Source organism: Athene cunicularia, assembly GCF_003259725.1.
Source record: "Athene cunicularia isolate RWA chromosome 24 unlocalized genomic scaffold, athCun1 chr24_part1, whole genome shotgun sequence".
NCBI lineage: Eukaryota > Metazoa > Chordata > Aves > Strigiformes > Strigidae > Athene > Athene cunicularia.
The window spans coordinates 493,491-503,760 of NW_020799132.1; the positions used below are offsets into that span (position 1 = coordinate 493,491).

General features: G+C 51.6%; 2 protein-coding genes across 2 annotated transcripts in view; both read right to left on the minus strand.

Moving 5' to 3' along the window:
* The window catches only part of CHEK1 (checkpoint kinase 1), an 11,661-nt gene extending 11,467 nt beyond the window's left edge, over positions 1-194 (minus strand). Inside the window, exon 1 of the mRNA XM_026863567.1 lies at positions 149-194. Within this exon, the coding sequence (XP_026719368.1) occupies positions 149-194 (46 nt within the window). The remainder of the gene's footprint in view (positions 1-148) is intronic.
* Positions 90-9,012, minus strand: STT3A (STT3A, catalytic subunit of the oligosaccharyltransferase complex). The gene is made up of 18 exons (XM_026863810.1): positions 8,833-9,012; positions 8,521-8,644; positions 8,152-8,212; positions 7,383-7,504; positions 6,977-7,122; positions 5,851-5,941; positions 5,055-5,161; positions 4,481-4,645; positions 3,730-3,910; positions 2,993-3,148; positions 2,710-2,801; positions 1,858-2,013; positions 1,571-1,759; positions 1,373-1,489; positions 1,190-1,292; positions 759-947; positions 525-640; positions 90-435 (listed from the first exon to the last, which is right to left on the minus strand). The coding sequence occupies exons 2-18, from the start codon at positions 8,606-8,608 to the stop codon at positions 397-399; spliced, it is 2,118 nt and encodes a 705-aa protein (XP_026719611.1). The 5' UTR covers positions 8,609-8,644; positions 8,833-9,012; the 3' UTR covers positions 90-396.
* Between the last annotated feature and the right edge of the window lie 1,258 nt (positions 9,013-10,270).

Consider the following 10,270-nt stretch of genomic DNA (forward strand, 5'->3'; position numbering starts at 1 on the left):
CCAACCCACCCAACGCCCGGGTAAAAGCAGCAGAACGCCCCCAAAATCAAAAAAAACAACCAAAAACCCCAACAGAATCGGGGAAAAAAGCCCACCAAAATATCGGGTTTTAATTATTATTATTATTTGTAATTTCCCGTTAATCAACCCCCGGTTAAAGCCGTTACTTCCGATTTGGCGAACGCTCCGTGCATGTGTGTGTATATAAAAAAATCACTCCCCGGCAGGCAGGGACAGGTAGGGGTGTCCCACTGCTGCCTGCGCTTACAAACGGTATAAAACAAAACCAAAACATCCCCACCACCCCCCCCCAGAAAAAAAACAACCCAAAATATTTCTGTTTCACAGGCAAAGGCTGGGTCAGTGCGGTGCGCGGCGCAGCCGGCAGTGGCTCCTCTACGTTCTTGACAAGCCACGGTTATCCAAATCTTTCACCTGGTGGTAAAAAAAACAAACCCACTAGGTTAGGGGAAATCTAATATTTTTTCCAAATCTGGGGGTTTGGGGTGGTTTTCGGGCCATACCTTGTATATTCGGACCAGCCAGTGCTCTGTGGTGTACGCCTCCTCCAGCACATCCAGCTCAAAGTCCTTGTTGCCGATTTCAGCGTTCCTCACCCGGTCATAGCCCGGCGGTCGCTCTAGAAGAGGGCAGAGTCCAGGCAGTGCTGCTGCATCGCACCCCAAAGGCGGTGGGGGCACAGCTGAGCACCCCAAAAGTGGTGTCACCCCCCACAGAGGGTGGTTTTGGGGACTTACTGGCCTCTGTGTACACCTGGCCAAAGCGGTAGTAGCACATCTTGTACATGAGGCAGTTGAGGAGCACTGGGGAGCCCTCGCGGTCGACCCGAAACTCCCCTGTGGGGGTGTAGTAGTCGTGCTCCTTGATGTGGCGCCCTGTGTCCGTGCTGCCCCCGATCCGCACCATCCACAGAAATTTGTTGATATCTGAAAGGTGGGGAGCAAAGAGTTGAGGTGAAAAAGCAAGGGGTTGGGTTGGGGAGCCAAGAGCGAGGGATTGGATTGGGGGAGAGCAAAAAAGGTATGTGCAGCTTCCAAGAAGAGCATTTTGGTACCATTTGCAGCCTCAGACGAAGGTGGGACCTGGCTCCTCCAAGAGCTGTGTCAGAGAAGCCTTCACCACCAGCGCCCCATGGATGGGTCTGACCCAGCTCGGAGTGAGATCTTACCGTCGGATGAATACCCGGTGAGGCCTCCGAAGATGACTAGCACATAGCTGACATCCAGCTCCCTCATGATCTCGTAGGCTTTCTCCTCCGTGGATGCCATCGCCTGGAGCAGACGCAGTGTCAGTCACGTCATGTGGTGCCCCAGGCAGGCAGGGCAAGGCAGCAGGCGAGGGAAGGACCTACCTGACCGACGCGGGAGATGTGCGTGTTGTTCCAGGTGTTGTTGTCCACCAGGATGGTCCGGTTGGCCATGGCGGTGATCTGGTACCCGTAGTCCCACCAGGACATCACCTTCGCGTCCTGCGGCCAAACACCAGACGTCAGCACCTCAGGGGACAACAGTGGGTCCCCAACACTTGAACTTCCCCCTGCATCGTTTACCTCCGGTGTGTTGTGACGCAGCCAATAGTAAGCTTCTCTGAAGTCATCAAAGATGATTCTGCTGCCATCGCCGCCCCGGGCAGACAGCACGATGGAGGGGGAGGAGTATGCCTCGCTGGTCACCCAGGTGGAATGGAAAGTGTACGTGATGAGGAAGAAAGCCATGACCAGGATCATGCCACTGGCAACCTGGGGGAACAAATCGGGGTCAATGCTGGAGGGAAGAGGCCATCAGCCTCCCACACTTGGCCCCATCAGGAGTAGGCCCAAGCTGGCCCAACACTCACTTCATTTTTGATGGGATAGGTGGAATCTTGCTGCTTTTTGCTCTTCTTGTCCGGCCGGCTGATATCCAGGTTCTTCATGTAGGTGGACAACACCTGAGAAACCCCAATGCCGGAGAGGATGCACATCACCGGGGCCAGCACCAGCATGAGACGCACCTACAGGTAAGAGCAGAACTGTTGGTGCTGGTTGGAGAAGAAATCCAGGCAAAAATCTCAGAAATGAAAGAAATTAAATGCTATCCCTAATTCAGCATCTCAAATTCAGTGGAAACATCAGCCTCGAGATAAACTTGGAGCTGATTTTTTTAGTGGGGGCAGAGGGGCAGTTGCCACCATCTCAGATGCCACCGAGGGGAGTTCTCTGAAGCCCTCAAAATTGGCCAATGGGCAGAAGTGACCTCAATTTAACACCCTTTAACTCCATGGTGGCGCCAAGAACTAGTAGATGACTCCACACCAGAAATCAACCTGCATTTAGGGCTCGGGGTGATGGAGCAAGAATGGAAATGGGCTCCTAAGCAGTCGGTTGCTATTGGTCCCTGCTCAGATACCTGGCGAATTTATTTGGGTTTGCAACTCAGCTATGGGAGACCAAGAACAGAGACCCATGGGCGGACAGCCGTGGCTGTAAGGAAGCAAGTAACACCAAAACCAGAAAGTTTTGCAAGGTCACGCTCCCTCACTGCGCAAAAGGGTGAATAAACTGGTTTTAAGGAAGGGAGAAAAGCCTTGCAAACATTTTAGCCCGCTCAGGGTGGAAGAAACATCATCATCGAGTTCAGAAAAATAGATAAAATCCAGGTTAAAACCATTTTGTTGTCATGCTCGTGCCCAGCAGGCAGCAGCCCTCACCATCACAGCGGAGAAGTACATGCTGGTCACGCCGTACATGATGATGAAAATGCGGGCGTCCGAGAGGTTACTGAAGCAGTAATACAGACCGACTACGAAGAGGAAAGAGAAAAAAGGTCAGGTTCATCTTGGAAGCTGTTGCTTGAAATAAAAAACAGCCGGCAGAAGCACACAGCCTCCGCAGACTTGCGAGGAGAGGGCAGGCTGCGGTGGAATAAAACCCTTCCGGTCTCACGCGGTGACTGAATAAATAAGGGTCTGACGACGTCTGTGCTGGGCTCACCCGGGAACATGAAAACCAGAAGCTGCAGGTCAAAGTAATAGGATGACCAAGTGGTGGGCTGGTGCTCGGAGACGGAGGCGATGATGGGGATGTTGTTCTTTGCATAGGAAGGATCCAGCAGGGAGTAGAAACGCCCCGTCCATGGGGAGATTTTCCCTGGGAAAGAGAAAAAGAAAAAAACAACATATTCAGTTCCATCAGAGTAACCAGCAACGCTGATATGTTCTCTCACACATGAAACATGTACAAGGCTGAGTGAGCAATCCTGGGCCTTGTTTAACATCTCTATTACTCAAAACGACCATTTTAGAAAGGAAATAGTGCAATTTTACCCTAAAAAGACTTCTCCCCCACCCGACCTTATTTTTAGCATCTCTTCGCTACTACAGATCGACATTCAGTTTCTGAAGCACCAGCTCAGCGTCCCTGCTGAGTCACAGCAGGTTTCTCTCTGCACCCTGCATCACCCGGAGCCCAGATTTTACACAGCTGCTTGTGAAATATTTTCCTGTTAATGCACAAATTAGGGCAGGTCCCAGCCTCCCCCTGGGAGGGGGACTTGCAAGCACCAAAACTACAGTGTAGGCAGGAAGGCAGAGTTAGGATTGACAAATTACATGCTCTTCAAAGGAGGAAAAGGAAAAAAAACCAAAACCAAAACCAAAAAAAAAAAACCAAAAAAAAAAAAACGGGAAAGCTGGTGGTGAAACATGCTCATTGACACCATCTCAGGTTACCTGTCAGCATCAGCACGGCCCCGATGGTGAGGAGGACAAAGCCAACCAGGGAAATGACACTTCGGAAGAGGATTTCGAATTGCTGTGGGTTCAGCTTGCTCCGAAGGTAGTCAACAAAGGCGTGGATCTGACACAAGCCGAAGACTCCGAGGGCAGCCATGTGCTCCGAGGAGAGGACGGGCTGCGAGCAGGGGAGAGCGTGATCAGACACGGAGGAGAACAAGAGCTGTGCTGGGCCCAATATCCGGTTTTTTTTGTTTTTTTTTTTTTTTTACAAATCCCTTCACAGCAAAATTGCTGCCAAACTCACGGCAAACAGTCCCCTCCCCACGGATGGCAGCTGCCATGAGTTACTTTCTTACATCAGCTTCAATTCCCAGGTAGGAATTCACATGGAAAATGTAACTGATTCTCTTGAAAATGTGAGCTAAGTGGGCATTTTTCCTGCTATACCAAGACGCATGCTGGTGCGAGCATTTCCTTCACTGAAACCAGAAATATTTTCACGGAAGGCAACCAGTGCTGTGAAGGTTATTAGCAGCTTTGAAAGTCATCCAGCACCTCCAAAACTAATCTTGCCAAAGGTTGCAACGAATCAGCGTAGTAAGAGCTAGAACCAGAAGTCACTTATAATGTCAACAGTGAAGGCAAGAGGAGAAACCAGGTGCCAACTCGCTGTTGTTCTGCTACAATCCATGAAATGACCCATAAAATGCCTGTCCTCGAGCCTGCAAATCATCCTGGTCCCCACCTGGAAGCCAACAAAGGAGATCTGCATCGAGAGGATGGTTCCCAAGCAGTAGACTGTGCAATAAGCTACGTAGATCCTGTGGGAGAAGCGGCCAGTCAGCATCAGCACAAGAACGTGCAAGGGGATGAGGTTAATCAGAAAGACGTAGCCACCCCACGAGGAGACCTGCCGAGAGAGAAAACAGACAAAAAAACCCCACAAGTTCCAGGACTGAAGAGGTTGAACAGCAGAGGTCAAACGCGGCAGGTTTGATTTTTCCTGGGATCTTGTGCAGGATTTTCACCCAGCAGCAAAGCCAGCTGAGATGTGCTCTCTCTAAGGGCATCCTCAACGCTCACAGCTGACAGAAACCAAGATTTTTTAATGCTGTTAATAAAATCACGTGTAGAAAAGTGCTAGTTTTGATAAGTGGAAGCAGATGAAGAAATCATTCATTCCATTTTCACACCAAACCCTTTACAGGGGTTCTAGCTCCCCCAAAATAAGGCTGCAGGAAGGGCACACCGTGTATTTTCAGTCAGTATATCCAGAGTGGAGTCAGAAAAAGCTTGGCGCTGGGGGAAGGAGTACTTACCATGTAGAAATAGGCGAGAGCACACATCGCTGCCCAATAGATGGAGCCGGTTTTGACGGCTTTGATCCACATATAATAAGTTAACAGCATGCAGAATATGGCAATACCTGGGTGGAATGACACAGAAAGGTTAAAGCTCACATCAGCACAGAAATGATAATCTCGGGTGCACCAGTGCACTCAATTGTATTAAAGGTATAGATATAAATCTTTTGCTGCTCCATCAGAAGATGGAACAGCACCTCAAAGAGCCAGGCCAAGGGTTTCATATCTGATATCCAGATTGAAGCACTGATGTTTGTGCTTATGGAGGTAACAGCTCACGTGGCTTCCTCCAGCCACAGCAGCTAGCCCTTCTGGACACAGTGACTCCTTAAATGGCCCCTGATAGCCCAGCTACAGGAGAGGAAACTGGATCCTCGTCTGCCCTGAGCATCGACGAGATTGCTGCCCTTGCCAGTCCCAAAGTCACCGCCGGGACAGGGATAATAGCACAGGGGAGCCACACAGACACTCCAATCTCAAGCAGAGTTTGTGCAGGTGGCAAAACTCTTTTTTTGATTTGCAAAAGAGGATACTCAGGGATAGGGGTACACTCACAGCCAAGAGTCAGGAAACACTCCATCTCTCAACCATGCAGGCGAGAACAACCACCCATCTCCGAGCAGTTGGGTTAGTAAACCCCAGGAATGTGGCAGGGAAAGGACAGTTCCTCTATCATGTCCTGCATCATTTTTACCATCATTTTTCAGCCCCCAAATTAAAGGTTTCCCTGTTCCAAGTGCTGCAAACTCACCTTCATTATCATAGGAACCGGCAACAGACCGGGAGATGTACCCGGGCACAACTGCAATCATAGCGGCAGCAAGGAGTCCTGCCCCTGCGTCCTGGGAAAATAAAAATCACAGCCAGAGGGTGGAAAGAGCCATTGGTTTTTAGGGTTTTTGTTATCCCTACACATGGATATGCCTTGAAAGACTAAAAATTGAGTGTTGAAATTAAATTTTGAAACAGATCTCCCATTTCGCTGAAGTTCTGGGTTTTGAGCAGCATGCTGGTCACCTCCAAAGCTCTGATACAGCCACGAGCTGCCTTTCCAAAAGGGACACAGCCCGTCCTCCTCCGCAAAGCAAAAGCCTGCAAGGGCAAATGCCAGGTGCTGCACTTGGGCCACAACAACCTCCAGCAGTGTTACAGGCTTGGGGAGGAGAGGCTGGAGAGCTGCCAGTCAGAGAGGGACCTGGGGTGGGGATTGATAATGAGCCAGCAGTGTGCCCAGGGGGCCAAGAAGGCCAATGGCATCCTGGCTTGTGTCAGCACTGGCGTGGCCAGCAGGGACAGGGAAGGGATCTGAGCCCTGGGCTCGGCACTGGTGAGGCCGCCCCTCGATGAGTGGGTTCAGTTTTGGGCCCCTCACCCCAAAAAGGCCATTGAGTGACTCGAGCGTGGCCAGAGAAGGGCAACGGAGCTGGGGCAGGGTCTGAAGCACAGGTCTGCTGGGGAGCGGCTGGGGGAACTGGGGGGGTTCAGTCTGGAGAAGAGGAGGCTGAGGGGAGACCTCCTGGCCCTCTGCAATTCCCGGCCAAGAGGGTGCAGAGAGGGGGGATGAGTCTCTGGAGCCAAGGAGCCAGCGCCAGGCCCCGAGGGAATGGCCTCAAGCTGCCCAGGGCAGGGTCAGGCTGGCTCTGAGGAAGGATTTCTGTGCAGAAGGGGCTGTTGGGCGTTGGAATGGGCTGCCCAGGGCAGGGGGGAGTCCCCGGGATCCCTGGAGGGGTTGAAGAGTCGGGTTGAGCCAGCGCTGAGGGACCTGGTGGAGTTGAGAACTGTCACTGTTATGTTAATGGTTGGACTCAATGATCTTCAAAGTCTTTTCCAACCGAGATGATTCTGTGATTCTGTGAATGTCCTGAGCGTCTCCTCACCTTGAGCTCTTTGGTGAGGTGGTAAGTCACTATGGTGGTGAAAGAGGAGAAGAGGGGAGCCAGGAACACGCAGACATTTCGGATGTCGATGGTGATGTGGAAGAAGTGCAGCACGTGGTAAATTGCTGCCGACGTAATCATCAGCCCTGTGGGACAGAAACAACACTGTTCTCAGGGTGCTCTCGCTCTGCTTGCAGCACCGGGGGTTGTCAGCTTGCAATTAACAGCAGGACATCCAAAAGCGTCTCCAGGAAGGAGCTTCTGCCCACGATGCCCGGATGAAGGGCATCTCTGGAGCTCCCCTCCCAGCAGGCACTCATGGCTCTGCTCCTGTACACTACCCGCCCCTCTCCCCATTTTCCCTTGCACAAGGTGCGTTTTGGCTCTGCAGAAGCCAAGAGCTCACCTGGATAAATGGTCCCACCGATAATCCTCCCCAAGGGGTACCACGCTCGGTCATCAAACCAGTTGTGGAATTTATAGAAGCCCTCCTCTGCCAGAAAGCGGGTTGTGCGGTAGTTAAAGTACCTGGAATGGCAACAAGCACTAAACATCCCCGCATCTGGAGACAGAGATATCGACTGCTTGCCGCTCCTTGGGTCACGGCCGCAGCCCGCCACGCGCGCTCAGGAAACGAGGCAGCTTTTGAGAGGCATTAAGCACCAAGTTGTGTGCCTGATACTTTTACCTGAGGTTTAGGGCTACAACAGCACCATGAGGGCTGACCACGTGCTTTCCATGCGGAGGGAACTAGGCCAATTTCTCTAGACAGCCATAAACCTCAGCTGCAAGGCTTCATCCCTCTTCTTCGGGGGTTTGCAAAGGTAATGTTCTCCCTTGCGCCCAATTTAATCAGAAACAAGCCTGGGTTGTTTGTGGACACAAGTTGTACTAGGAGCCCTCTCTCCTGCTGTGCCCTGCTCAGGCAGAGAATAACCACACCCCAGCAGCAAAGTGGTGGCGGGCAATTACTTCCAGGCTGCAGAAAGAGTTCTGGGTACTGAAAAGTGAATTTTGGGTCTGGAAGAGGAAAATCTAGCTGTATTGAAAACTGCCCTCCAAATCCCTCATCCTCAGTGGGGATTAACTAAGCCTGGCATAAACTGCCCCAATTTTGCGTGCTCCAGAAGAGAAAAACCCAGCAGGCCCCCACGAAATGAAACGATGACACTTACGGGTCAAATTCATGGATGACGCTTTCGAATCTTAAAACAGAAAAAAGCCTCGTGGAGAAAGCTGCAAATGCAGAAAAAGGGCAGAGTGAATCTACAGCACTCACCGAGCCAGAGTTATGTTAGGTTTATCTACCTCCTTGCTGGATTAAAATTTTTTCTGTCTTAAACTGGTCATTGGAAACACAAAAAAAGATGCAGTTTTCAAAAGAAAAGGTACAGAAGGAATAAGAGTGTTCACTGAAGACTTGCTTTAAAAACAGATGAGAGCTTTGCAACCTATAGAAAAGGAGGAGCAGAGAAGGCTCCATCCCAGGGTCCCCCGCTGAGGGCACCAAGCAGCCAGGCCAGCGCAGCAGGACGCGGACTTACACAGCACAGCTGCCATCGACAGGATGAGGAGCTTGAGCAGCGTGTCTTGCTTCTCATAGGACAGCCGGAGAAACCCTAACTTGGTCATTTTCACATCAAAGGCAGGTTGAGGACGCTTGAACACCTGAAAAACAAAGAGGGAAGACAGTCAAAGACCGAGCTGGTTCACAGCCCCATGATATCTCTAAATGTATCAAGAAAATACCTTAAATACCCAACCCCTGCCCAGGGAGCCTGGCGTCCACCCTTCACCCCCACCAGGAGCTTTCACTGATGTGTCTCCTTTCCCAAATTCCTGCCTCCCATCCTCACCTGATCAGCTGCCCCAAGCCTTGATTGAAGTTTTTCTTTCTTTTACAGAGACCAGAACGTCTTCGGGGCAGAGAACGGATCTGTTTCTCTGCATACAAAACAAAACCCAAGTGTAAACCTTCAGCAAACCCACTAAATTTTTCCTGGCTGGTCTCTGGAGTTTAACCACCACCTGTAAACAATGCACAGAAAAATAATTCATGGAAAACACAAAAAACTGGTGCTGTTTTCTCACATACAGTGGGCCCAAACAGCTCCTGGCTGTTCCCACCTTAAATTATTTACGTTAAACATATAAATCCCAGTGGTCTGTCAGCACAGACCAGCAGAGTAAATCAGCTTTGCTTACACTGGACAATTCATCTGTTTAATTCAAGCTCCCTGGGTGGAGGAAGAGCCAGTGAAATCCTGATACTAGAGACTAAGGAAATGAAACTGTGGCCAGCAAATAACATCTTTCCACCCCTGAAAACACTCTGATTTCTTTACCCAATCAATCTGGTAAAAACCTCCCACCACGCCCTGCAGGTTCAGTCTCAGAACTGGTGGATAAATCCTCAGTTCACATCTCTAAGCTACAACACGAGGGAGAGAAGATTTGGACAGGCAGAGATTTAAAAATAAAATACAACCGGGCCTGAAAAAAATCTTTCTGTAACCTAGAAGCGATTCCAACTTGCACACACTCGTCACTAATTGTTACAGAAATAACCCCATGTTGTAATTATTTCCTGGTTTCCCTGGGGATAATAAGAAGCAGCTAACAATGACAGAACACAGATGCCTCCCGGGCACGAGCGGCTCTGACCCGCGGGGTACCACCGGGGTACCCCGATCTCCACAGCGCTGGCAGACCGCTCACGGGGTGCTGGGGAGACATTTGCCACCCAGTAATGCCACAACTACTGGGGGAAGCAGCAGCCCCTGGCCAGCCCCCAGATACTGGGGTGGGAAGGAGGAAACGCTGTCCCTGGGCTACAAACTGCAGCCGGGCTCTTGCCACCAGCCCCTGAGGTTGTCAGTAGCCTGTAAGACACCGTGCCCCCCCGAGCCCCGCTGTGCTGCACACCACAGCCCCGCACCCCACCACTCCACAACGCCTGGGCATCCCGCAGGCCCCGGCACCCCCAAACCCCACAGAGCCACATCCTAAAGGCTCCAGCCGCTGACAATCAGCAGCACCTCACCCCGCACACCGGGGCACCCCACAGCAGCACCCACCCCGAACCCCACGATGCTACAGGCACCCCGTAAGCCCACAGCTCCCTCCTCCCACAGCCCTGGACACCCCACAGCCCCGCACTCCACAGAATGGACACCCCGCAACCCCACAGCTCCCTCCTCCCACAGCCCCGGACACCCCCAACCCGACAGGTCCCCGCCCCACAGCCCTGGGCACCCCTAATCCCACAGATCCCAGAGCCCCGGGCACGCCACA

Bases quoted from the DNA above. Each gene is read 5' to 3' on its own strand.
- STT3A (XM_026863810.1), bottom strand. From the start codon at position 8,608: ATGACCAAGTTAGGGTTTCTCCGGCTGTCCTATGAGAAGCAAGACACG. The intron at 3,149-3,729 runs GTAACCTGAGAT...TCTCTTTCCCAG, and splicing joins GGCCGTGCTGATGCTGACAG to GGAAAATCTCCCCATGGACG. The intron at 641-758 runs GTAAGTCCCCAA...GCCCTCTTCTAG, and splicing joins CCAGGTGTACACAGAGGCCA to AGCGACCGCCGGGCTATGAC.